The 26,907-nt window shown below is 40.7% G+C and overlaps 1 protein-coding gene across 1 annotated transcript; it reads right to left on the bottom strand.

Moving 5' to 3' along the window:
• Positions 1-17,137: 17,137 nt before the first annotated feature.
• Positions 17,138-17,608, bottom strand: LOC128585358 (60S ribosomal protein L23a-like). Its single transcript, XM_053590357.1, has one exon. It carries the CDS (start codon positions 17,606-17,608, stop codon positions 17,138-17,140), a length of 471 nt encoding a protein of 156 aa, XP_053446332.1.
• Positions 17,609-26,907: the final 9,299 nt, after the last annotated feature.

Here is a 26,907-nt window from a genome sequence, read left to right as displayed (position 1 = left end):
GTGTTGAGCCACCTGCCCAGCCTCCTAGTCAATTTTCAAACAAAACTTCTGCATGAGCATTCACTATCCTCAACAATCCACACTGATAATAGTCTTCATTGCAAACAAGGATTTATCATTGTTCCTTCTCACAGTGAATTCACGTTGGGTTTTCACTCCAGGTCTCCAAGTCTTCCCATTTGTTCTGGTTCTCTTTTTTTTCCATTTTCATAAGCACTCCAGGTTCCTTCCTTGAATGTGAATGGAGAAGAAAAGAATCATGATGTTAATACATAGTCAAATATGGAAGCTTTGGTTTGAATAAACATAAGAGGTAGAGATTAAGGCAAACTCTCAGGTTCAATAGGATTTGGTGACTGCTTAGCATTAAAGCATGACAATAAACACTTTTCAGATAACTGAAAGGAGGAGCCTTGCCCCTCTTTTTCTTGGGAACTGCATACCTACTTGAACATTAAACAAAGTGTCCTGGAGAAGAAGATGAGACAGTGTGATAGAATGATCTTTATGTGTAACTCCTGAGCTAATTCTACAATGTGACAGAATGATCTTTATGTGTAGAAGAATCACACTGTACTTTTCTTTGGAGAACCTCATTGCATGTGCAGAGCAAATGGGTTGCCAGGGGGTGGGCAGATGACTAAGTCCGAGTCAGAACATCTCTCTTTGAGGCCTGGCTCTGTGACTTCCTGACCATGCAGTCCTTGCCAAATCACATAATCACTCTGAATTTCACTTTCTAATTGGTAAAAAGTGACTAACAAAGGCTGTCTCATTTGGGAAGGCCAAATGAGAGAAGAGATGCAAAAGAGTTTTCTGAACTATAAAGTGCTGGGCAGATGTAAAGAATTAACCATCTATGAGAAAGTAGCAGGTTGGGGAGATGGGGGTGGGTGAATGTATGCTAAGGAGGATGAGGGCGATTTTTATATTCAGTTGTAGGGAAGGCAGAAAGCCAGGGCAAAGCTGCTCTCTCTAGCTGCACTTGAAACCCCCGTTTCCTCTCTTCACTATTTATTAACTGCCCTGCCTATGAGCTAGGAAGTACGGGCCTTTTACCTCCCACAATCTCCCACAATCACAAGGAGGAGGGAGCCAGCGCTGAACCACAGAGAAGCTGAGCTGCTACCAATCACTACTGTTTATTAAGTTCCTACTATGTGCCAGGCACGATGCCAAGGGTTTTACATACACGATCTTATTTATTTCTCATGTCAGAAAATGAGATAGTTCTGATTATTATTCCCCATTTTATAGGTGAGGAAACTGAGAGTAAGAGAAGTCATTTGCTCAAGATTTTAATGAAACAGAAGTCTGCACCGAGAGTCAAATGTAGGTGGTCTGATTCTGAAACCCACGATCTCAAACACTAGGCTCACATATGTCCGTACACTCTCAGCTTCCAGTTTCCAAAGAGACCAAATACAGAGGAGGGGGGTGGGTGCTGAGGCCAACCTGGCCTGGCAACTCCATTTCCTACTCACCCCACAGACCTCTGTTGGCACGATAATGTTCTGTTCTATGGGATTGACTAAGCATTTGTCTGGTAACCTGTATCTTTTTGCTGGGGAAAGAAAAGGAGAGCAGAAAACTTTTGCTCCTAGAGATTCTGGCCAATGGATACCATAAAGTTAGTTAATTCTAGTGAGGCCACAGTGGAATGAGAGCTATAATTAAGGCAGGATTTGGTGAGGTGGTCATAGCCACAAAATACCTGGGACCTGAGGATGGGGGTAGTTGTTAACAGTGGCAGCCGTTAGTCCCCCAACTACATCCCTCATCTCCATAAACCAGTGGAGTCACTGTCTATAGCAAACATATACTTGGCATCCGTGGAGTGCCAGATACATAACATACAATAATGCACTTAAGATGTGAGAGAAAGCAGAATCTGATGAAAAGAGACTGGTGCTTCAGTAAGTAACTGAATTCTAAAGAGAAGACACTTAGGGATGGAGTTGTCAGGGAGACATTTATGAAGGAGGGAGTGAATTGGAATTTCAAGTGTAGGTGGAGTTTGACCAAATGAGAAGGGGTGGGGATTGAAAGGAGTAATGTCAGAGGAGCCGACATTGAGGGAGAAAGTACTGGTGTGAAGGTCAATTCAAAACAAGTGGAAAGGAGCACTGGTGCATTAGAGCGCTTTTAGCTAAACGGAAAGTTCTTAAACAAGGCCAGGTGCCATGGCTCATGCCTGTAATTTCACCCCTTTGAGAGGCTGGATAACAAAAGGAGACTCCATCACTACAAAATTTTTTTAAAAAATTAGCCAGCTGTGGCAGTGTGCACCTGTAGTCCCAACTACTGGGGAGGCTGAGGCAGGAGGAATCCTGGAGCCCAGGAGCTGAAGGTTGCAGTGAGCTATTATTGTGTCACTGGGCTCTGGGTGACAGATGCTGTGCCTAAAAAAAAAAAAAAAAGGCTTATATAACTTTATTTTATTTATTTATTTTTTTTTTTGTAGAGACAGAGTTTCACTTTATTGCCCTCAGTAGAGTGCCGTGGCATCACACAGCTCACAGCAACCTCCAACTCCTGGGCTTAGGCGATTCTTCTGCCTCAGCCTCCCGAGTAGCTGGGACTACAGGCGCCCGCCACAATGCCCAGCTATTTTTTTGTTGCAGTTTGGCCGGGGCTGGATTTGAACCCGCCACCCTTGGCATATGGGGCCAGCGCCCTGCTTACTGAGCCACAGGCGCCGCCCGGCTTATATAACTTTATTTGTGGACTATTTTTACAGAGTCCAAAGTTAAAATGGATTGCCATATTCAGCAGCCAAACAGTGCCTTTAAAGACCAAATCTTTTTCATGTCTCTGCTCTGTAGTTCAGAGTCATCTTCAAAATCAGGCCATGTGCTCCCCTGTTTCACACCCAAGAGGAGCGAGATTGATTTATCTTTCACAGAAATCATAAACTAAACCACTCTCTGTATTTCATTGACTCACACTGGTTTTAGAGCTGCTTGTTCTAAACCTATCACCGATAAAGGAAATGAAATGTTATGATTGGCTTAGACCAGCAGACTCAAGCTTTGGCTTGCACCACAATCACCTTGAGGGCTTATAAAAATATATATTGCTGCTTGCTTTGCCCCAGGTTCTGATTCAGTAGGTCTGGCATTGGAATTTGCATTTATAACAAGTTACCATATGATCTTGTGCTGCTGGTCTGGGGCCACAACTTTGAGAGCTACTATTGTAGAATAATCGCTTGGGGTATAATAAATATTGGGGTGCCAACCACAATGTCTTCTTTAAGTTCAAGTCAGGGACTTTTCTCTACATGTAAACACAGGCTAGCAAATTAGGATTCATCAATAAAATGTGTAATTCCAACTGGGTGATCTTTGTCCTGTGTCCAAGGATCTAAGAGAGAGAGAAAGAGGGAGAAAGGGAGAGAGAGAGAGAGAGAAAAAGAATCTATCAGTTATCAACCACACTTTACATCGTTGGATCCATCCTGATGTGTAGAAAGAGCATTGCTTTTTATGTATATGGAAACTATTCTTTACTCAACATAGCTAGAGTTTTTGCTATCTTTTTTGATTAATATTTTTAACATTATGATTTATTTTATGAAATTATAAGGGATTGATTGCCACTAATTCATTTTATGCCTCATGTTCATTGACTTAGAGTTCTTACAAAAATATGAAACATTTTGTATTAAGCTAAAAGGTTATGTTTTTAAAACTTTGCTCATAATGTGGCTCACAGTAAAAACAGAGTTCAGAAATATAAATGGAATTTGTTGCCAAGTATTTCTGGTTCATCCAGAACTAAAAGTTTTTATTGAAAATTAACAACATCTGGCAGTCTTAGTCCAGGCCATATAATTTTGGGAAGCAAAATAGTAAAAGACTATCCCTGTTTTTCTTTTCTAATCTAGTTTATTTTTCTTGGCTTTTTCTACTTAAACGTTACCAAAGACTGAATTTGAAACTCTATTACCTAGCAGACACCTCCAATCTTACGGAATCAGATTTAACTTCCTTAAGCTCTTTCTTAAGAAACTGATAACAAGCCATGTATGGGATGCCGATTAAGAATTTACTTAAACCACTTCCTTCCAACCCCATGCAAAATCACAAACCTAAGCACAAATCAGATGAGGATCGTAGCCACCTCACTGCTCTTTGCAAAAGCATGAATTGTGAAATTTTAGTTAATACTAGATCGTTTGAACTTTGTTTTAAACCTTTAATTACACTTTCTTTTTATGCCAAAATAACCACATCTGGTTCCAATCCTTCAGGATAAGGACAATTTGGGGTGAGACTAGCAGACTAGCAACATTTAAAGAGTTCAAACCTGGTAGAATTTTTTGAGCTACAGAGATTCTAGCAGTGTTTCGTTCTTAATTTCCATTCATTGTAGGAATCTCCTTAATATGCCTAAAAGATGGTTTTTAAAGTTTAGTTGCTAGGCTTGGCACCTGTAGCTCAAGTGGCTAAGGTGCCAGCCACATACAACAGAGCTGGAGGGTTCGAATCTAGCCTGGGCCTGCCAAACAACAATGACAACTACAACCAAAAAATAGCCGGGCGTTGTGGCAGGCGCCTGTAGTCCCACTTACTTGGGAGGCTGAGGCAAGAGAATTGCTTAACTACAGTTGGAGGTTGCTGTGAGCTGTGATGCCACTGCACTCTACCCAGGGCGACAGCTTGAGGCTCTGTTTGAAAAAATAAATAAATGAATAAATAAAAAATAAAATTTAGTTGCTAATTCCCATTACAGGGAGGCCAGCACTTCAGAGGGTGGGTAATTGGTTTCACTATTGAGTAGCTTTGGCCAGAGTTTTTCTTATAGTGAGTCACAATGCATCTTCCAATACATTTGCTTTAGAGCACTACAGATTATGCTATGGACTGATTTTGCCCCCCGCTAAACTCATCTGTTGAAGTCCCAACCCCCTATGTGACTATATTTGCAGGTTAATTAAGGCAAAACTTGAGATCATAAGGGTGGGATCTCTAAGGAAAGGCCATATGGGGACACAGTGAAAAACTGTGGCCATTTGCAAACCATGAAGAGAGGCCTCCCCAGAAACAGAATATTCTGGTATTTTGATGCTGGACTTCCCAGTCTCCAAACTGTGGAAATCAATTTCTATTGTTTAAGCCACCCAGGCGATGGTGTTTTGTTATGCAGCCTGGATAGACTGACGTTATAAATGCGCTGCCTTTTCTATACCAGCTTTCCCAGTTATCATGTCCATCCTCACGTTTACGTTTTAAAATTAAACTTCACATGCGTTCCATTCTTCTTTATCTGATACGATTTCCAGGTTGCTGTCCAGACTGACTGTCCATTCTGCAGTCACTCCAGTGTGTGTTTGCTTCATCAAAATGATGGTGTCCAGAACACAATAGTCTAAGTGCTTTCTTACTATTAAATACCTTACTATTTAAGGTAGAATACATTAAAACATAACTTTCTGTGAGCTAGAATCCATATCTTCTTGTGGGTCACATGTAACGTTGGTTTTGCTTTTTCCAAAAATGTATCGTATGTAGGTTAAAGTTGTGGTCACCCAAAATCTGCATATTTTTAAGATAAGCTTCTTCCTGGGGCCTGGTAATTCACTCAGTTCTTGGATTATTGAGTATGAAACTGTATGAAAAATGTGTAAGTTTATTATTTTTTATTGTTGTTGCAGTTTGGCCGGGACCAGGTTTGAACCTGCCAGCCTTGGTATATGGGGCTGGCGCCCTACCCACTGAGCCACAAGTGCCACCCAAAATGTGAAAGTTTAAAGAAAACTGATTTTTCACCATATAGATGTGAAATCCAAAAGGCAGTTGGTTTAATGGTGAAATGAATTCTGTATTGAAAAGCTGGCCCCGTGTAAGACCTTCCTATTCAAAAGCTGATGCTCTATAAAGGATTCTGGACTATTAGCAGAATTTAACCCCCAGCTTTACAAGTGGCTTTCAGCAAGTCACTCACTCTTTCTAAGCCTGAATTTCCTTATCTGTAAGGAAGCGTTGGACTGCATTAGTAGATTTTTTAGGTCTGAGATTTCATAGACTATACAATTAAAAAAACAAACAAAAAAATGAGCTTGTGGCTGTAGTTGCAGCTACTCAGAGGGCAGAGGCGGGGGATCACTACTTGTGCCCAGGAGTTCCATCCAGGCTGCAGTACACTCTAGCCTGGGCAATAGAATAAGACCCTGTCTCTAAAAAACAAGCAACACCCCCAAACAAAACTGAAATGAAAAAATATATATTTGGGTGCTTTGCAGCTACTTTTAAATGATTCACTTTTTGTTTTGCCAAATTACAAAGAATGTTAAACATACACATCAAGGTTCTTAGTATCATACCCTCTAAGACAAGAGAATCACACCCCCCCACCCTACACTCAATTATCATCTACTGTCACTACTATTTTACAAAATAAAAGGCCACTTTAACACTAAAATTGGGAAGAACAACACAATCTCAGAATGATAATTGATAAATTTACATGCACATTTTCTCTAAAGGCTGGCTTAAATTGTCACTTAACTGAATAACCTTCTGGAATTCACTGAACTAGATCATCTCTAAGTCCAGACCCTCAAGTTAGGTGTGGGGATTTTGAACTCTGGGTGGCAGGGGGATGATAAACTAGGGAGTGTAAAGTTATTACCCATTAACCCATTCATGTATTAATTCAACAAATATTTATTGAGTACCTATCATGTGCCAGATATTTAAAAGCTGGGTATGTTAATAAACAAAATCGACAAAAATCTCTGTCCTCATGATACTTATACTGTATACTAGAGGGAGGTGAGAGAAAATAAATAATAAACATAATATAGAAGTCACTTGTATACAGTGTACTATTTTAGAAGATGCTAACTGCCATGGAAAACCAGAGAAATAGAGAAGGGTAGGGAATTTGGGGACATTCTTCTGGTCACAGCACAGCAAAGAGTACTGGATTCATTAATATAATTGTCACTTTTCTGCTTCTATGAATTGCCCAAACACAGCCATGAGTAAATTGATTAATTTAGAAATTTATTATTTACATCACATATTTAATATCTCTAATGCAGTGTTCTTGTAGACTATGGTAATTAATTCAGCTTAGGAAATTGTCACTGAGTTATTTATTTAGAATAACAGCTTGTGATTTTATTAGTATAGTATCTGATTTTGAAAATGCCTTTATTCAATCAATTGATTAATCATCCATCATTTAGTCAACAACTATTTATGGACTGCTTGTTATTTATGCAGAAGGCTGAATTAAAGTTACATTTATAGAGGCCAGGCCTGGTGCCTTGTGCCTGGGAGGCCAAGGCAGGGGAAGATCCCTTGAGCTCACGAGTTTGAGACCAGCCTGAACAAGAGCCAGACTTGGTTTCTACTAAAAATAAAAAAATTAGCTGGATGTCGTGACAGGCACCTGTACTCCCAGCTACTCTAGAGACTAATGTAGTAGCATTGTTTGAATGCAAGAGTTTGAGGTTGCTGTGAGCTAGCCATGGCACTCTAGCCTGGTCTACAGAGTGAGACTGTGTCTCCAAAAAAGAAAAAAGTTATAGAATTATGAACTCTAGAATTCCTGGATGTTTATAAACAGGGAATTAACCTAAACAATATTGCTGCCTTTGTTTTGGTGTTTTGCTGTATCATTATGTAAGTACATGTTAGCTGGCCTCATAATACTTCTCTAGAAGATAGGGTAGCATGTTTTCCTCCTTGTACATGGAGGGATACTTGAGTGCCTTACTCTTTGTCATTGAGGAAATGTTATTAATAACATTGCAATGGAGACCTTCAGTTTGGGGGTTATTGTCTAGCAATATCTGACAAAATCTTGAGCCAGTTAGTTTAAGAGGTCACTTACCTTTGGCTCCAGGTCTCTTTGGGAAAAGAGGGGCCTTCAATGTCCCACTCGGATGATCCACTTCTGGGTTCTACACCCTTGGTGCCAAAAAACCTCAGATATCAAAAGTTTTTGGTTCTGTCTCAGCCAGCGTGGTTCAGGGTTCCCTCTGGTCCAAGGTCAGCAAGTAACGAGGAGGGTGCAGGGGTAAGAGTGGGCTGGGTAAGACCAAAAGAGGGAACCCACCATGTTTATTATAGTTCCTTCATCTTGCTGCTACTTCCAGTTTGCTATTTAGCCTTTCCCTACACAATTACAGCAAAAAGGGAAAATAATCATCAAAAAGGAATTCTAAATATGTGATCCCGACCATTTAGCTTTTAGAAATGTCATGTCCAGGCCTTAACTTTTGGACATTCACAAAATGGGCAGAAGGAGTGTTAGCTCATGGGAGAGAGGTATTTTGTTTTGTTTTATTTCATTTTTTTGAGACAGAGTCCCACTTTGTGGCCCTGGGTAGAGTGCTGTGGTGTCTTAGCTCTTAGTAACCTCAAACTCTTAGGCTCAAGCGATCCTTTTGCCTCAGTTTTTCTATTTTTACTAGAGATGGGTGGGTAGGTGGGGAGCTTTTGCTTTTGTTTAGGCTGGTCTTAAACTCCTAAGCTCAGGCAATCCACCTTCCTCAGACTCCCAAGGTGCTGGGATTATTGAAAACACCTTCAGGAAGGTTGTCAACTACAAGTCTCCTCCGTCCCCCAGGATGTCATGCTAGCAAAGTCAGCCCTGGCTACACATTAAAATTAACTGTGAACATGCTTAGGTCTGGGGCCCACCACAAGCCATTCTGAGTTCATTGGTCTGGGGTAGAATCCTGGCTGATATTTTATTAAAGTCCAGGTACTTTTAAGGTTCACCCAGGACTGCTATCCCTAATCCCAGTGTCCTGTTCCCAGGTGTGTCAGAATCTGGAGAGAAAAATTGGAGAAACCCAAGTCCAGTGATCCTCCAAGTGTGATGTGCAGAATAGCACCATCAGCATCACCTGAACATTTAGAAATGGAAATTCTTGGGCTTAACTCCAGACTTTCAAAATCAGAAACTCTCAGGGTATGACCTAGTAACCTGTGGTTTAAAAATCCTTTAGGCAATTTTCATCAAGCTAAATTTGGGAACCACTGTCCTCATCTAACCTATAGTATTCTAACTGTTCATTTGAACATAATTGAGTTAGATATCTTCTTATCTGACAAAGAGAACATTCTAGTTATAAGCAGGAACACAGGGCTTTGTTTAGCAGAAGAAAAAAATTGAAGTGTAAAGATAGGAAGGTCGGACATTAACTAGGTTGGAATCTGGGGGTTGGGACAAAGATTGTATATAATTTTTATTTTGAGGTATAGGATCCTTCCCAGGAAATCACATAATATAGGTAGCCATCTTCTTTTGAGCTAAAGCTCCCCCCTTTTTAGGAGACAAAGCCTTGCTCTGTTGTCCAGCTGGAATGCAGGGGTATCATCACAGCTTACGGCAACCTCAAACTCTTAGGCTTAAGCAAGTCTTCTGCCTCAGCTCCTGAATAGCTGGAGCTATGGGCATGTGCCACTATGCCCGGCTAATTTTTTCTATTTTTAGTAGAGATGGGTTCTTACTTTTGCACAGACTGGTCTCAAACTCTTAGCCTCAAGCAATTCAATTGCCTTGGCCTTCCAGGGTGCTAGGATTGCAGGCATGAGTCACCCTAAGACTCTTTTTTAGTGGACTATAAGTTTATATTATTTTTACCTACTCTAGGCAGGTCCAGGGTCAGCAAATAACAAGGAGGGTAGAGGGGTAAGAGTGGGCTGGGGAAAGACCAAAAGAGGGCCCCATAATCAAGTAAGGTTTTCAAAGACAGAGATGTTTAGCAAACAAAACCTTGCACTGAACAAATGAACAGGGAAATACACAAAGCAACCCTGAACCAAGATGTCTCCCCAGGAACCTCGGGTCCGCTACCACAGTAATAACTCTGATGACATCATGGCAGACTGCTCTGGTTGCCAGACTAGGGGCAGAAGAGTGAGGTTTTCTGATTTGGTGCCTCAATAACCCCTTAGCCCTGCTGGAATCTTTAGATAAGAATCTTCGTAGGTGAAGCTAGGCGCAGTGCCTGTAGTTCCAGCTCTCGGGAGGCCTGAGGCAGAAGGATCCCTTGAGCCCAAAGGTTTGAGTTGAATCCCCTGCCCCTATATATGAATTTTTTTAAAAAGGAATCTTTGTAGGTGGGATAATGTGTGTGCTTTCGGACATTCTGTTTATTATCATATTTCCAGCTTTCAAACATATCGATGAGGAGTTGAACAATGTCTTAAAGCAGGAGAATTATTTTAATCATGAAAAAATCTTCCTAGTTGATGAACTTTCATACAGAGACAAATTCCTTTCTGGTGGCAGAAAGTATTATATTATCGGAGACCTGGGATCATGTTAAATTTTCCTGAAATAGATCCAAGGAGTTAAGTTGCTTCAGAGCTCACCTGTTTCAAATAGCTCATACATTCCTGAGGAGTAAATCACTGTTACTGGGGCTGAAGACATGCTTGAAGTCAGAATGCGATGGTAATGATTCACTCTGGGATTTCATTTCAAGCCACAGGAACTAAAAATGCAAGTACAGTTCCCAATGTGAAACACGACCTGTAATCTTAATCCATTTAACTTCCTCAAATTGCTGTGATATTCAAAACAGTCTATTTCTTCATTGAGCACAGATGAGTTTCCTCTGTGGTAAATGTCACCATCTGAGCCAAAGACATGTCCAGGCTACCTGTGCGTTCTCCTTCAAGGAAAGCAAACCTGCTTGGTCTATTCTAGAGCGTGTGCTTTGGAATCAGATTACCTGGGTTCGAATCCACCAACATGGCTTGGTAGGTATATACCTTTGGATGGATATCTTTTTTTTTTAGAGAGTCTCACTATGTCATCCTCAATAGAGTGCCGTAGTGTCACAGCTCATAGCAACCTAAAACTCTTGGGCTTAAGAGATTCTCTTGCCTCAGCCTCCCAAGTAGCTGGGACTATGGGCACCCACCACAATACCTGGCTATTTTTTTTTTTTCCCTGTTGTAGTTGTCATTGTTGTTTTAGCTAGCCTGGGCAGGGCTCAAACCTGCCAACTTCGGTGTATGTGGCTGACACCCTACTCACTGACCTACGGGCACCGAGCCTGAATGGATCTCTTAACTTTCGTTCTGAAAGTGCAGTTTCCCCACCTCAAATTGGAATAATAATAAAATGGAATAATAATAATAGTGATATCATGGTATTATCAATAGAATCAGTTCTGGTATAAAGGGAGGGGCCGGTAAACATTAGTGCTAATTTGAGGATGCAATAACGTAATGGTTAAGGGCAGGATTTTAAGGGTAGTGGCTTACCATTGAATCCCAGCACTGCCACTTAGTAGGTGAATAATATTGGAAATGTTACCTAATATCTCCCTGTTTCTGTTTCCTCATCTATAAAATGGGGATAGTCATATTATTTCACAAGTTGCAAGAAGGATCAAATAAATTAACACCTGGATGTGTTTAGAATAGTAATTGGCACACAGCAAGCCTGGATTAAATATTTAGGTAATAGTTTTACACAGAAATCGTGACACAGGACTCCTTATGGGATATATAGTAATAGACTAGGAACCTGATCTCAAGTAGAATCAGGTAAATATTATTTTCCTTAACCTATTTGCCTGGTTAACACTGGCTAATTCATCAAAGATGAAGTTGAAAAGGAATCCAGAGGGAATTGGAACAACCTGTCACCTGGTGTGTTCCTCACATTTGTAGTGTTGACCTAAAGAAAGAAGCTGAGGCAAAATTACAGAGAGTTTATTTGGGCCAAGTCTGAAAGCAGTTGTCCAGGAAACACAGGAAAGTGCTCTGGAGAACAAAGGTGAGGCTCAGGTTTTTAAAGAAAAAGGATGAATCAGGAGAGGGGGTGATTACAAAGGTTGTTCATGAGCAATTCTCATTGGTTAATAGGAATGACATTGACTGGTGATTGGCTATACATTGTTGCACTATAAGGTCTGAGTTATGGTGTTCAGTGTTTATCACTTTGTGCATACTTGACATCAGTTAGTCTGGGGCCCTGTAGTAAGTGGTTTCAAGAGGTAATTATTTAGCTTAAGGAGAAAGTGTGAGACATGACTCCTGACACATTATAAATGACTTTTTGGGCCTGATAATTTGAAAAGGTCCACATTCTTCAGATAAAAAATGTTTTTTCCCCCCTTTTTGTTTTCTTTCTTTCTTTTTTTTTTTTTTTTATTGAGACAGGGTCTTACTTTGTCACCCTCGGTAGAGTGCTGTGGTGTCATAGCTCACAGCAACCTCAAACTCTTGGGCTCAAGCGATTCTCTTGCCTCAGCCTCCCAGGTAGCTGGGACTACAGGCGACTGCCACAACACCTGGCTATTGTTGTTTGTTTGTTTAGCAGGCCTGGCCAGATTCGGACCCACCACCCCTGGAGCAGGTGGCCAGCTCCCTAGCCATTGAGCTACAGGCACCCAGCTTTTTCTCCTTTCTTATAGGGCACTGGAGAGAATATAAATGAAGCCCAACTACCACATTTAACACTTAAAAGTTATACACCCAGCTAAACAACTGTTAAATAAAGCATTTTCATTTTCTGTGCTCCTATCTTGACAAATACATCTTCATAGAAACCTAGAAGTTCAGGTTCAAACAGAATTCTTAGAGTCCCATGCCAAAGGTTGGCAGTCCAGAGGGAACCAGCAGCCAGCCGCTGGGCCCCAGGCCCTGGCCTCCAGCTTCTTCCTACCCCCAGCCCCAGTGTCCAGGGTCCATGCCCCAGCTCCTACCCCACACATATACTACCGGTGCAGTGTGCCACCTGGCAATCTCCAGGGAAGGGTACAGCAGGCGTTCTGGAAGCTGGCCTGGGCTCTTGGGGCAAAAATTTCCAGAGTCTTAGAATGTGAATGAGTTCAGAATTTTTTCTAAAGGGGGAGAATTACGGACTAAATCTTTTTGTTCCCCCCAAATTCCCAATGTGGCTGTATTTGGAGATGGGGCCTCTAATGACCCTATTAAGCTTAAGTGAAGTCATAAGGATGGAGCTGACCCAGCAGGCTTGGTGTTCTCATAAGAAGAGACGCCAGCCAGTGCCTGTGCTCATGCTCTTGCGTGTGTTCTGTCTTCTGTCTCTTTCCCTCCTGCCCCTCCAGAGGAAAGGCCATATGAGTACACAGTGAGAAGGAGACCTTGCAAGCCAGGAAGAGGCCCTCACCAGAAACTAACCATGGTGGCACTATGCTCTTGGACTTCTAGAACTGTGGAAATGCATTCTGTTGTTTAAGCTACCCAGTCTCTCTCTCTCTCTCTCTGTTTATGGAAGTCTGAGCTAATACCTGGATGTGGGGCTGGCTCCTGTTAGGCACAGCCCTTGGCCCTGCAGACTCCTTGATTTGTGTTTAAGGAAAGGCAGTAAAAAGCTCAAGTTCCTTCTAAAGAGCAGGTCTCAGGAAAGGGACCCCTCTGAGTTCTAAGGACAGAACTGCTCCCCAAAGGTGCTCAGGGAGAAGTGGAGAAACTTTGAATTTTAATTGTACTTGGTTTAGGAAGAAAGGCTGACTCGGTGTGGGAATTTAGGCCAAGAACTGAGTGGACCTTGACGATTGTGGTAATGGACTATTCAATTCAGCTAGAAATTATCTTTGGTAATGGACTATTCAATTCAGCTAGAAATTATCTTAGGGGTGGACCTTGACGGTTATGGTAATGGACTATTCAATTCAGGTAGAAATTATCTTAGGGGTCATCTAGCTCTCACACAGTTGGAGAAATTGAGGTCCAGAGACTCTGCAGAGGTTGACCAGAACTCTGCTCAGATCATAGCTCTCTAAAATCTTAGGCATATACCCTTCATGTCTTAGGTTATAAAAGTTTCCTAGTTTGTGGATTAACTTTGAGGCCAACTGAGTTAGCTAGGAGAAGATCTTTAGAGTACTTTAAGAATTCTTGTCTCACTGCAGGCCAGAGCTTCTCTTGTTTGCCAAACCCAGAGCTGATGAAGCAAAAGCATTTGGTTAAAAATCATACATAGTTGTGGGTGTAATTATTAGTGTTTCTCTTAACATTTATTAACTAAAGAAAAGAAAAAGTGCACAACAACATTTTGGGGGGTGAGGCTTTGGATATTCACAGATTGTTATTCACCCCGATCAGACAAATATATGACTAACAGAGCAAATATAGCCCTATGAGGTTAAAATGCAATGTTTGTTTACATTAAAAGTCTATTAGGTCACATGAAGGAAGTAGATTTCGAGAGTGGGAAGAGGTGGCCAAGCGGTATCTCAATAATGGAGTTCATATCCCCCTCCCATTCCTGAGGGCCTAGGGAGCAGGGAGGTAGGCAGTCAGGACTTCAGAGGATTGCTGTCTAAAGAAATAGAATCAGCGTCCGGCACACCTGTAGTTCTATGTTGCCTTTGTCCTTCCTTTGACAATGGACACCCCGTTTGATGACATTGACAGTCCTTCCAGGCAAGGAGAAAGGCCTAATTATGGTAATCATTTTTGTTTTTTGAGGGTGTTTTCATTTTCAAATGGACACATTTGAGTTAATTGGCCATGTACTTTTATTATTTCTCCTTGAGAAGTGACAATATTAAGATTCAGAGGGATTAAATGATTGGCACAAAGTCAAAAACTAGGAATTGTGTTTATGTCTTCTGGCTTTAATTCCTCTAGTAGAATGTAGTAAAAATAATATCTAAAACACACAAGGGACTCAAATAACTCAACAGTAAAAAAAAAAAATGAATCCCATTAAAAGGTGGGCAAAAGATATAAATAGACATTTCTCAAAAGAAAACATGCAAATGGGCCAACAGGTATATGAAAAATGCTCTTTATCACTAATCATCAGGGAAATGCAAATCAAAACTACAATGAGGTACCATCTTACCTGATTGGCTACTAATAAAAAGACAAAAAATAACAGATGCTGGTGAGGATGCAGAGAAAAGGAAACTCTTATGCACTGTAGGTGGGAATGTAAACTAGCCACTTACACCAGTATAGAGATTTCTCAAAAAATAGAGAATAGAACTACCATAAGGTCTTCTAATCCCACTCCTGGATATTTATCTAAAGGAAAAGAAATTAGTATGTTAAAAAGATACCTGCACCCCCATGTTTACTATAGCACTAGTCACAAGAGTAAAGGTACAGAATCAATTTAAGTATTCATAAACGGATGAATAGGTAATGAGCATGTGCTATACATACACAAAAGAATACTATTCAGCCACAAAAAAGAATGAAATCATGTCATTTGCAGTAAGATGGATAGAACTGGGGGTCATTATGTTAAGTGATGTAAGCCACGCACAAAAAGACAAACATCTCATCTTTTCACTCAAATGTGGGAACTAAAAAAAGTTTATCTCAAAGAGATGGAGGGTAGAATAATAGATACCAGAGGCTGAGAAGAGTGTGTGGGTGTGGAGGAAGAGAGGTTGGTTATTGGGAACAAACATCCATTTAGATGGAAGAAATAAGTTCTACTGTTTGATAGCAGGGTAGGGTGACTATAATTAGCAACCATGTATTGTATAATTCAAAATATCTGGAAGAAGGAACCCGAAATTGTCTCAAAACATAGAAATGATAAATACTCAAAGTGGTAGATAACTTAAATACCTAGAATTGATCATCACGTATTCTATGCATGTAACAAAATATTGCGTGTACCTCACAAATATGTACAAATATTATGTATTAAAAAATTAAAAATTAAAAAATGAAAAGGACTCAAGAATATGAACATATCTTATTTAGACCTGGCTGTGCTTATTAAGTGATATTACTTTAAGAGGGAAAGCAGATATACATTTCATCTTTTCCTAATAGGGCTCCAAGTTTGTGAATGGCCTTTGCTAGTAGCTTGGGTAGTCCAGGGGGTTTCCAGACCTCTCTTCTATTTCCAGGAGGACAGAGTTGTGGCCCCTTTTTCATATGGCAGCTCTGCCTTTGCCAGAAATGATCAAGGGCCACACCCACTGCTCTTAGGTTTGAGGGGATAAGATCTGGGTAGTGTCTCTAATCTCTCTAATTGATTATCTGTCTTGATTTATCTCCTCAAAGGAGTAAAAGTCACTCAAAACAAATAATTCTCTTCAAATAATCTAATGTGCATTGGCTTTTTTTTAAATTATAAAATACATTTTATGGATTTCTTTGTGGAAAAGTTATGTAGAAGAGTATAGGTGGCCCCTGTGCTCAGTGGGTAGGGCGCCGGCCACATACACCCGGCCCAGGCCAGCTAAAAACAACAATGACAACTGCAAAAACAAACAAAATAGCTGAGTGTTGTGGCAGGTGCCTGTAGTCCCAGCTATTTGGAGGCTGAGGCAAGAGAATTGCTTAGAGTTTGAGGTTGCTGTGAGCTGTGACGCTACGGCTCTCTACCCAGGGTGACAGCTTGAGACTGTCTCAAACAAAAAAAAAAGAAAAAGTATAAAGAGAAAATAAAGTTTACCTCTAATTCCACCCCTCAGAAACAGTCACTGTGAAGAGCTTCAGGTATTTCAAGACTTTTTGCTCTAGGCTGGGCATGGTGGCTCCGGCCTAAAACCGTAGTAATCTGGGAGGCTGAGGCAGGTGGATTGCTTAAGCTCAGGAGTTCAAGACCAGCCTGAGTAAGAGTGAGATACCATCTCTACTAAAAGTAGAAAAATTAGCAGGGCATTGTGGTGGGTGCCTGTAGTCTCAGCTACTCAGAAGGCTGAGGCAAGAAGATTGCTTGAACCTAGGAGTTTGAGGTTGCTGTGAGCTGTGAGACCATAGCACTCTACTCAGGGCATCAGAGTGAGACTCTGTCTTAAAAAAAAAAAAAGATTTTTTGCTCTGTATTTAGAATATTTACACAACAATAGTATATATACAGTGTTTCATATCTCTGTTTTTTCATTTAACATTAAATATTAATGCATTTCCCCATGCCATTAAATATTTTTAAAACCAACATACTTATTTTATGAATGTACTATAATTTACTTAAATGCTTTCCTGTTAGCAGGCATTTAGGTTTGCATGTAATTTTCTAGTTTTATAAATGATTCTATAATACATATTCTTAACACGATTCCCTATTTCTATCGCTAAAATCTTTAAGATTGAATCTTAGAAGTGGAGTTATTAGATTGAAGACCGTGAGTCTTTTATTTATTTTATTTTATTTATTTATTTATTTTTATGGTGAAAAGTTATATATTTAGAATTGGCCAGCTGGACTTGATTTAGATGATCCCAATTTTGTTGGCAACATCCAAAGCATCATAATCAGGAGCCAGTCGAACATATGCCTTCTTCTCACCATCAGGCCTGATCAGGGTGTTGACCTTGGCCACACCAATGTCATAAAGCTTCTTCACAGCCTGTTTGATCTGGTGCTTGTTGGCTTTGACATCCACAATGAACACAAGTGTGTTGTTGTCTTCTATCTTCTTCATGGCAGACTCAGTGGTCAGGGGGAACTTGATGATGGCATAGTGGTCAAGCTTGTTTCTCCCGGGGGCACTCTTCTGAGGACATTTGGGCTGCCTCCGCAGTCTCAGAGTCTTTGGCTGCCGGAAGGTGGGTGATGTACGGATCTTCTTTTTTTTGTGGCTGTGGATGCCTTTTGGCACTGCCTTCTTGGCCTTCAATGCCTTTGCTTTGGCTTCCGCTTTGGGAGGGGCAGGAGCTTCCTTCTTCGCTTTCCGCGACATCTTGTGAAAAGCCGTGAGTCTTTTAAAGAACCTTGATACTTAAAGTCAAATTGCTCTTCAAAGAGGTATTACTGTTAATCCCACCAGAGCAGTGTCGGACAGGGCCTGTTTCACTACAGACTCCCAGGAGATTCTTGCCTAATGGGTTAGCTATGAGATCTGGCTCCTAATCAGGCTGTCTAGGATGAATCCTGACTCAACTGCTTCCTACCTGTGTGAACAGGGCAGAGTTGCTGAGCAGCTCTGTGCCTTGGTTTCCCTGCTATTAAATGAGTGTAGCAGCACTGACTACTTTCTAGGGTTGTTATGAAGTTTAAGTAATATATCATAGGTATTCAATGAATGCTAATCTATTATTAATAAAATTATCTTCCAATTTGACATATGAAAAACTGTACCTCGTTTTTGCATTAAGTTGCATTATTTGATTACTTGTGATGATAAAACTTTTAAATGTTTATTGGAGAATTTGTGTGTGTGTGTTGTTGTCTATTCAAGTCCATTGACTCCGCTTAATTGGAGTAGGTGTTTCCTTGTTACAGATTTGGTAGAGTCCTTTCTGTATTATGGTATTTATCTCATGTATGTCATAAACACTAAAAATATTTTTCATAGTTTTAAATTTGTTTTTAATCCTTGTTTATAAATTTTTTTGATGTAGAGTCTTAAATTTCTAAGTCAACAATGAAATCAAATATAATGTCTTTTTTGACATTTTTTTCTATAGGTTTTTTTGTTTAGAAATCCATCCTTTCTCCTGCAAGACACAACTACAACAGGGACCTTACCTGACAAACGCAAACATTGTTACCTAATCATTTGTATTCTGATTTTAATTTGAAATTAAAAAAAAAAGAAATTCAGCCTCTGTCCCACGTCAGTTATATAATTTATCATTCATAAATCAAAACTTTTTTTTTTTTTTTTTAGACAGAGTCTCATTTACTCACCCTTGGTAGAATGCTGGGGCGTCACAGCTCACTCCAACCTCAAACTCTTGGGTTTAAGAGATTCTCTTGTCTCAGCTTCCCAGGTAGCTGGGACTACAGGCACCCGCCACAATACCCAGCTATTTTTAGAGATGAGGTTTCGCTCTGAATCAGGTTGGTCTCTAACCTGTGAGCTCAGGCAATCCACTCTCCTCTGCCTCCCAAGTGCTGGGATTACAGGCGTGAGCCACTGTACCCGGCCCTATAAATTGAAATTTTTTTAACTTTTATTTTCCTATTTTTGTAGAGACAAGGTTTCACTATGTTGACCAGGCTGGTCCTGAACTTTTGGCCTCAAGTGATCCTCCTAACTTAGACTCCCAAAGTACTAGGATTATAGCTATGAACCACCTCACCAGGCCTGATTTTTTTTTTTATATGTTTTAAGGTTTATTTTGAAGTTCCCTGAAAGATTCTATTTTTGTATCAATACCTTAATTATTTTAGTTCTATAATATATTTCAATACCTGATAGCCTTTTTCTTTCTAACATTTCTTTATAATACTCAAATGCTAATTCTTTCAGTTTATGTTAACATTACTAAGTATCTGCACATTAGAAAATCTTTTTAATTAGATTTGGCTTAAGTCTATATATAAATTTTATTTTAGGGACATGGAATATTTCTTCATTGATTATGATTTTATCTATACAGTTTTGCAAATTTGCTGTTTTTTGTGGTTGGTTTCATATAGCCTACTCATTTCTTGCTAGGATTGTTTCAACCATTTTTAATATTTTTGTTGTATGTGGGTATATTTCTCCTGTTATATTGCCTAACTTACTGCAATAAGACAATGTAATGTCTTAAATGGATGGGACATTTACAGATTCCTGAATATTTTATATTTGAAGAATATATCTGAAGAATATATCAGAAGAATTTTCTTAGGAATTCTAGAAGGTTTGTAGTTGAGCCAGTTTGGTTTTCTAAGTGTATAATCAGATTATCTGGAAATAACATTAATCTTTTTCAAATCATTGTATCTCTTATTTCTGTTTTACGGATTTTGACAGTTGTACTGTCTGAAGCAGGAGTAGCCAACATTTTTTTTCTCCACTGCACAAAGGAAGAATAAGAGTTGCCATGGGTCAAAGATTAAATACACAAACACGAACAAAAGCTGATTAGTTAAAAAACAAAAAAAGTCCATTGTCTTGGGCTACACATTAATCACAGAAACACTAATGGAAGCTGATTAGCAAAAAAACGAAAAAACAAAAAAAAAAAGGTCCATGCTAAAAAAGTCCTTATGAAATCAGCATATGGCCCCATAGGCCAGCGGTTGGACACCCCTGGTATAAAGCAATCTCTTTTTCCTGCTCTCTCCTCTCCTGCAATGAGTGGAGGATGAGGTTGGGGGAGGAGAGGGAGGAGTGGAGCAAGGCTGGTGCTTATGTGGGACAGGGAGGAAGATGCCTGCAGGCTGCAGCAACTATTCAGAGCTGCAGTCAGCCTGGTTCCTGCAGCCTTGGGTGCTGGCCAGGGGATTGCCCAAGGCAGATAATATGCTGTGGTTGGGGATTTGCTACCTTCCTTCCCCTTCTTTCCCTTCCTCAGCTTTGCTCTTCTCTCTCCCTTCTGCCTTGATGGGAACACGGCAGTGGTGACAGCCTCTGCACTGAGCAGGGGCCAACATTATTTTTGCTCTGGTAGAAGCTTGTTCATCTTTGGCTAGAAGATCAGACCTGGACTTGGCGGCAAGGGCCCCTTAGGCACCTGCCCTGACATGATTTTTCCCTCTCTCTATCTTTCCCGCGGCCATTTTCCTTTGAGCCACCAGTAACTCTCACCCTGACTCCAGCAATTGCTTTCCAAATGGCTCTTCTCCAATCTAGAGGGTCATGTTTTAAAAACCCAAATCAAAATGCACTCCCTTATTAAAAACCTTGCAATGGCTAGAGGTGGTGTCATGCACCTATAGTCCAGCTACTTGGGAGGCTGAGGGGGGAGGATTGCTTGAGCCCATGTTTTCAGGTTGTTTTGATGGTGCTTGTAAATACCTACTGCACTCCAGCCTGGGCAACTCAGAGAGACTCTCTCTTAAACCAAATTAACTAACAAACCTTTTAATAGTTTCCCACAGCTGTTAGAATAAAATATAAACTTGCTAACGTGGCCCTGTGTGATTGATCTTTTCCCATCTCCAGTAGCGTCCTATGCCACCTGCCTTCTCCTTGTTCTCCGGGATACTGCTCTGTCTCCTTTCCTGTCCCTAGAGCACACCAAGTGCATTTTCACCCCAATGCTTTGGACTCGCTACTCCCCCTCACTGGACCGTTCTTCCCCCAGCCCTTGCATGTGTTTGCTTCCTCATTACTCAGATCTCATATTCAATATCCTTACTCCATCCCTTCCTGCTCTGAGAGCACCTTGTTTGTGTTTTTCGTGGCATTTACCACCATCTTTAATGACCTTGTTTTCTTTGTTCAGTTATTTACTGTACCTTTGTCACTTGAAATGTAAACACTATGATGGCAGAAAATGTATCTTGTTTACTTCTGACCTCCTGGAATCTAGAACTCCTGTACAGAAAGCACTCAAAAAATAGTTTCGGTCTGGCTTCCCTCTAGAAAGTAAAGGGGGTTACCAGAGGTTGCATGCATTATGGGAAGTGATACCAGGCAAGAGGAGTGAGGTTGAGGAAGTCAAACAGTGGAGGAGGAAAAGCCAAAACAGATGTCTGTCCCAGGTGGTCATGGCGTCTTCTGTGGTGCCCCGTGTCCCAGAAATGTCCATTCAAGGGACAGAACAGGGGATGTCTACCCACCAAATTCTGTTTCAGCTTCAGGGCTCTTATTTCTATGGGTACATGCAGGACAAGCTACATGATTTGTAAGGCTCAGTGCAAAATGAAATTATAGATCCTTGTTCAAAAAGTATTACTAAGATGGAGACAGCAGAGCCTTAAAGTAAGAATGGGCCCGTACGAGCACCGGGTCTTACACTACCACATGCCTCGTCTTTACGCCCTACATGTATGTGTGTGGATGCCAGGCAGCTTCCTGCATTGTTTTAATAGATGTCAGAGTGTCAGAGAGATCCCCACAGCTCAAGAGCTGAAGGGGTGAGGTACAGCTGAAGTCAAGTGTTGTCAGGTCACATCTGCAGGAAGCAGGTTGCTCAGCAGTGGCTAGAGCAAAAGGTGGGCTGAGAGGATGTCAGGCTGTATCCCTTGAGAAATCAGATACCCAAAAGAATAAATGAGTTTAGAGTTCCTACGGCTCACTGACATTCGCCTAAAATTTCAGAAAATGTGAGCAGTAATTATTCTTGTATTTCTAAAGATATTAATGGATATAACTTTTGTGCTTTACCATGAAGCATGACCATGGTATTGGTTTCAGTGAGACTGTATTTCTGTTTTTTTTTTTTTTTGAGACAGAGTCTCAGTCACCATCAGTAGAGTGCTGTGATGTCATAGCTCATAGCAACCTCAGTTGGGGTTCCAAGTAGCTAGGACTACAGGCACCCACCACAATACCTGGCTAATTTTTCTATTTTTAGTAGAGATGGGGTCTTGCTCTTGCTTAGGCTTGTCTCGAACTCCTGAGCTCAGGCAATCCACTCACCTCGGCCTCCCAGAGTGCTAGGATTACAGGCGGGCGCTACTGCGTCTGACCTGAGACTATTTCCTATGTGAAGAATGCCTTATTCCTATGGATTATTATACAATTGATCATTAAATACTGAATAATTAAATAGTTTTGTTTTCTTCTGTTCTGGTCATCTATAGCTGTGTTACAAAGTACTCCAAACTGAGATGGTGGCCTGATGGGCCAGGGGCCCAGCTCCCCTATTCCCCTTCCCCAGGAAACAGGGGTGGGAGGGGAGGCTAAGCAGGGAACACATGCGATGAGGCCTGGAAGAACACACACAAGATAAGGCCTTGCTGATTTCATGGTACACACACAGGTAGGATAAGGTCATGCTGACCCCATTGATGTTAAAAATGTTTTTGTATCTAGCTATTATTTTGCTTAACCAAGTAACCACAAGTGCCGGACGTGCTGGTTGTGGAGTCCTGCGGCTTGCTTGCTACGTCACCCAACCAATAAAAACTGTGCATTAACTCTGGTTGGGGCTGCTCTCCCCTGATCTCTCAGAGACTTGTGGAGCCAGCCAGCTGGCCGGTCTAAATAAAGCCTCCTCATTGGCATTTTGAAGATTATTTGTCTGGTGGTCTTTTCTCACCCCATAAGAAAACTTTAGTGGATTAAAATAACCACCAAGGTTGGGTACAGTGGCTCATGCCTGTAATCCTAGCTCTCTGGGAGGCTGAGGTGGAAGGATCCCTTGAGCTCAGGAGTTGGAGACCAGCCTGAGAAAGAGTGAGACCCTTCTAAAAAAAAAAAAAAAAAAAGAAGAAAGAAAGAAAGAAAAGAAAATAGTTAGATGTTATGTCAGGCACCTGCAGTCCCAACTACTCCATAGGCTGAGGAAGGAGGATTGCTTGAACCCCTGAGTTTGAAGTTGCTGTGAGCTAGGCTGATGCCACAACACTCTAGCCTGGGCAAGAGAGTGAGCCTCTGTCTCTAAAATAAAATAAATAAATAAAACAAAAACAACCCTCCCCACATTTTATTATATCTCATGATTTTGTGGGTTAGGGATTTGGGTAGGGCTTGAGCCATCATGTGACTCGCTTGACTTTACATGGAGAAGAAATTTCTTGGTGGTGACTCAACTGTTGGATGGGTTGGTCTAGAGACACCATGAAGGCTGCGCTGGCATATCTGGTATTTTGACAGGTTGGGTTGGCTCTGCTGGTACTGTCAACCAGGGTACCTCTTTAGCGTGGTGGTCTCAGGGTAGTTAGATTTATTACACAGCAGCTCAGAGCAACTAGAAATAATAGAATATTCAGGGCTGGTTGTGGTGGCTCCCATCTGTAATCCCAGCACTTTGGGAAGCAGAGGTAGAAGGATTGCTTGAGGTCAGGAGTTTAAGGCTCAAGTGAGCTATAATGGCACCACTGCACTCCAGCCTGGGCGACAGACTAAGACCCTGTCTCTAAAATGAAATAAACACGTAATAAAAAATGATTGTTCAAAGAGCCCAGGTGGCAGCTGTTAGGCTTGCTGTGATGAGCCTGGAAGTCTCAGAATGTCACTTTGTCACATTCTGTTTGTCAAGCGAGTCACTAAGGCCAACCTGGATTTAGAAGTGGAGGAATAAACTGAACTTCTAATGCAAAGGATTTGTGGCTGTCTTTAACTTACCACACTCCCATTCAAGTTTTTTACTTAATCAAGTGATATGACAACTGATCCCTGTGTTAGAAACTAGTGGTATCTTCAATTAGGGCTTCCAGATAAAATGCAAATATCACATAAGACATGCTTATCCTCTCAAATTATTAGCTATTCACCTGAAATTCAAATATAACTGGATATCTTTTTCTTTTTTCTTTCTAAATCTGGCAACCCGAGTAAACAGCATATGTGGCAGGGTATCCAAGGCATGAGGGAGTCTGTAACATAAAGCAGCCCTGAGAATTGAACCGCTCGGGAGGAACAACTAGCTGACTTTTCTAATCAACTGAGAATTAGTTGGAAGCCCTTGTGTTTTGACCAAGATTCTGCAAATTGTCTAAAGCAGTGTTTTTCTTTCTTTCTTTTTTTTTTTTTAGAGACCGAGTCTTACTTTGTCACCCTGGGTAGAATGCTGTGGTGTCACAGTTCATAGCAACCTCCAGCTCTTGGGCTTAAGTGGAAAAAAAAGCAGTGTTTTTCAACCTTTTTTTTTTTTTTTAAATCCCACAGCACACTTGAGCCTATAGTTAAACTTCCATGGCATACTTATGTTGATCAAAAAAAAAAAAAAGAGTGAAAAAAAGAATGTACTTACTGTGCTTTGAACTTCTTTTGAAAATAATTTAATTAATGATCTTTAAAAATTTTTGCAGCACCCCCCGAGATCCTCTCACAGATCACCAGTATGCCGAGGCACAGGGGTTGAAAATCACTGGTCTAAAGTGCAGGAAAGGCAACATGCAGCATTTGCTCTGGGGCCAGGCTCTGGAGTTAAACAGATTTGGACTCAAGCCCTAGCTCAGGCCTGACTGACCGTGTGATCTCGTAAAGAAGGTTGGCTCTTGTGAATGCTGCTGCCTTGCTTATAAAAGAAGGGCAATAACTCACAGTGTTGTGAAGGTTGAGTGGGTGTTGGTGAAGTACTTAGCATGGTGTCTGAAACATAATTAGTGCTCAATAACGGTTTTTCTTTTCCCTCTTCTCTTTCCCCTACTCTTCTTCCTTCCCCACTCCGACTTCTTTGTCTAAATCTTAATAAGTAGAATATGCTGAACATAATTTCTTTTCAAAAAAATTAAAATTTGGATGAAAGTCTATTCATGCCAAGACATGTAACAATTTATTTTTCAAAATTCTTACTTAGTATTTTCATATAGTGGGCACATAGAAAGTGTTCAATGAGTAGGCCTATGTGCTTATTGGCCTCATTCATTTACATACGCATTATAGAGGGAAAGCGTGGTTAACAGTTCCAGTGAGTTCACTTTGAGGAAATGAGAGACTACTCAGTTTTTGTACCGTATGACTACCTGATAGTGGCTTAGTGAAACCAGCCGTGTCAGGTTAACCACTGAATCTGCTTTGAGTATTACTGACCAGCACAGGGACACTTTGACACATTATTCTTCAAGGAGTAGAAAAGTGTACACATTAAAAGAACAGATTTGTAATATAAAATATTGGTTCTATGGACTATGTATAAGTTATATACTTTTAAAAAAGCATTAACACAGTTTTCTAAGGCATCCTCAAGAGAACCTCTGTCCAATAGAATGTTCTGTGGTGATGGAAAAGCTCTGTGTCTGTATAGCTCAGTATGGTAGCTGACATGCACATGGGGCCATTAAGGACTTGAAATGTGCTGGGTGTGGTGGCTCACACCTGTCATCCTAGCACTCTGGGAGGCTGAGGTAGGTGGATCACTTGAGGTGAGGAGTTCAAGATCAACTTGGGCAAGAGCAAGACCCCTTCTCTACTAAAAATAGAAAAATTAACTGGGTGTCATGGCGGGTGCCTATAGACCGAGCTACTTGGGAGGCTGAATGAAGCAAGAGGATCACTTGAGCCTAGGAATTTGAGGTTGCCATGAGCTATGATGATATAGCACTCTACTCAGGGCAACAGAGAGAAGGGGGAAAGGGAGGGGAGGAAGGAGGGAGGTAGATGGAGGGAGGAGGATTAATGGGATTACACCTGCGGTGCATCTTACAAGGGTATATGTGAATACTAGTAAATGTGGAATGTAAAGGTCTTAGCAAAATAAGAAAATGCTACGAAAGCTATGTTAACTAGTGTGATGCAAATGTGTCAAACGATCTATGAACCAAATGTATGGTGCCCCATGCTCATACTAATGTACACAGCTATGATTTAATAAAAAAAAATTATAAAAAAATAAAAAAAAAAGGCATTTGAAATGTGAGGAACTGTAATTTAAATTTCATTTAATTTTAATTAATTTGAATTTCAATTATGATGTAGCTGGTGGCTACTGTATTGCACAGTGAGCTACTGACAGTGAATGGTATTTGTACGTTCTACCAATATTAAAATGCATCAGAGCTTTACTTCTATACAGTCTCTCTGTGAGCTCCACTAACTCAGTAAGTTATTCCAAGCCTACTTAATTTTAAAGTAATAGATACTAGGTCCTGGACAAGAAGTTCCATTTCCCTATCTTGTGCCCAAGGCAGACACGGCTAATTGACCATGGCATTTTTATTTTCTCTGAGCTTGGGAGTAGCTTTATACTCTTTCTCACAGGAAGGCTCTGGAAGGTCACTCCTCATAGAGAGGAATTAACAATAGACTAATATTTATTGAGGTATAACTGTATGCCAAACACTTTATCAGTCAACGGTTATTTCAGAATTAGACCCAGCCACTCCAGTCACATAGGTCTGCGTCTTCTTCCTGTTGGGAACTGAAATATTTGTTCAATTTGGTTGGATGTCAACCCGCTCAGCCACTTCCATGGGACAGTGCAGTCAATCACCCAAAGGACAAAGGCACTCATTTCTCTCTTTATAATATTTGACAAAACTGCAAACATTGATCTTCTGACCTTAATAACTGTGTGTATGTAATGGAGGCTGGATGTGGAGAAAGAAAAGAAAAAGAACACTTAGTGTCTATATCAGCACTGAGCAGGATGCTTTGGGTATTTATGTCATTTATCAGCTACAACCACCACCCTGACAGAATATATGTAAAGCATCTTTAATTTTTCTCATCCTCTCCTATAGTTCCCCCCAAATGAATAACTAATTTTG

The sequence above is a fragment of the Nycticebus coucang genome, chromosome 1 (genome assembly GCF_027406575.1).
Source record: "Nycticebus coucang isolate mNycCou1 chromosome 1, mNycCou1.pri, whole genome shotgun sequence".
NCBI classification, from domain to species: Eukaryota; Metazoa; Chordata; class Mammalia; order Primates; family Lorisidae; genus Nycticebus; species Nycticebus coucang.
Note: the sequence above shows the minus strand (reverse complement) of the source record. Positions and strands in the feature narration are given on the sequence as shown.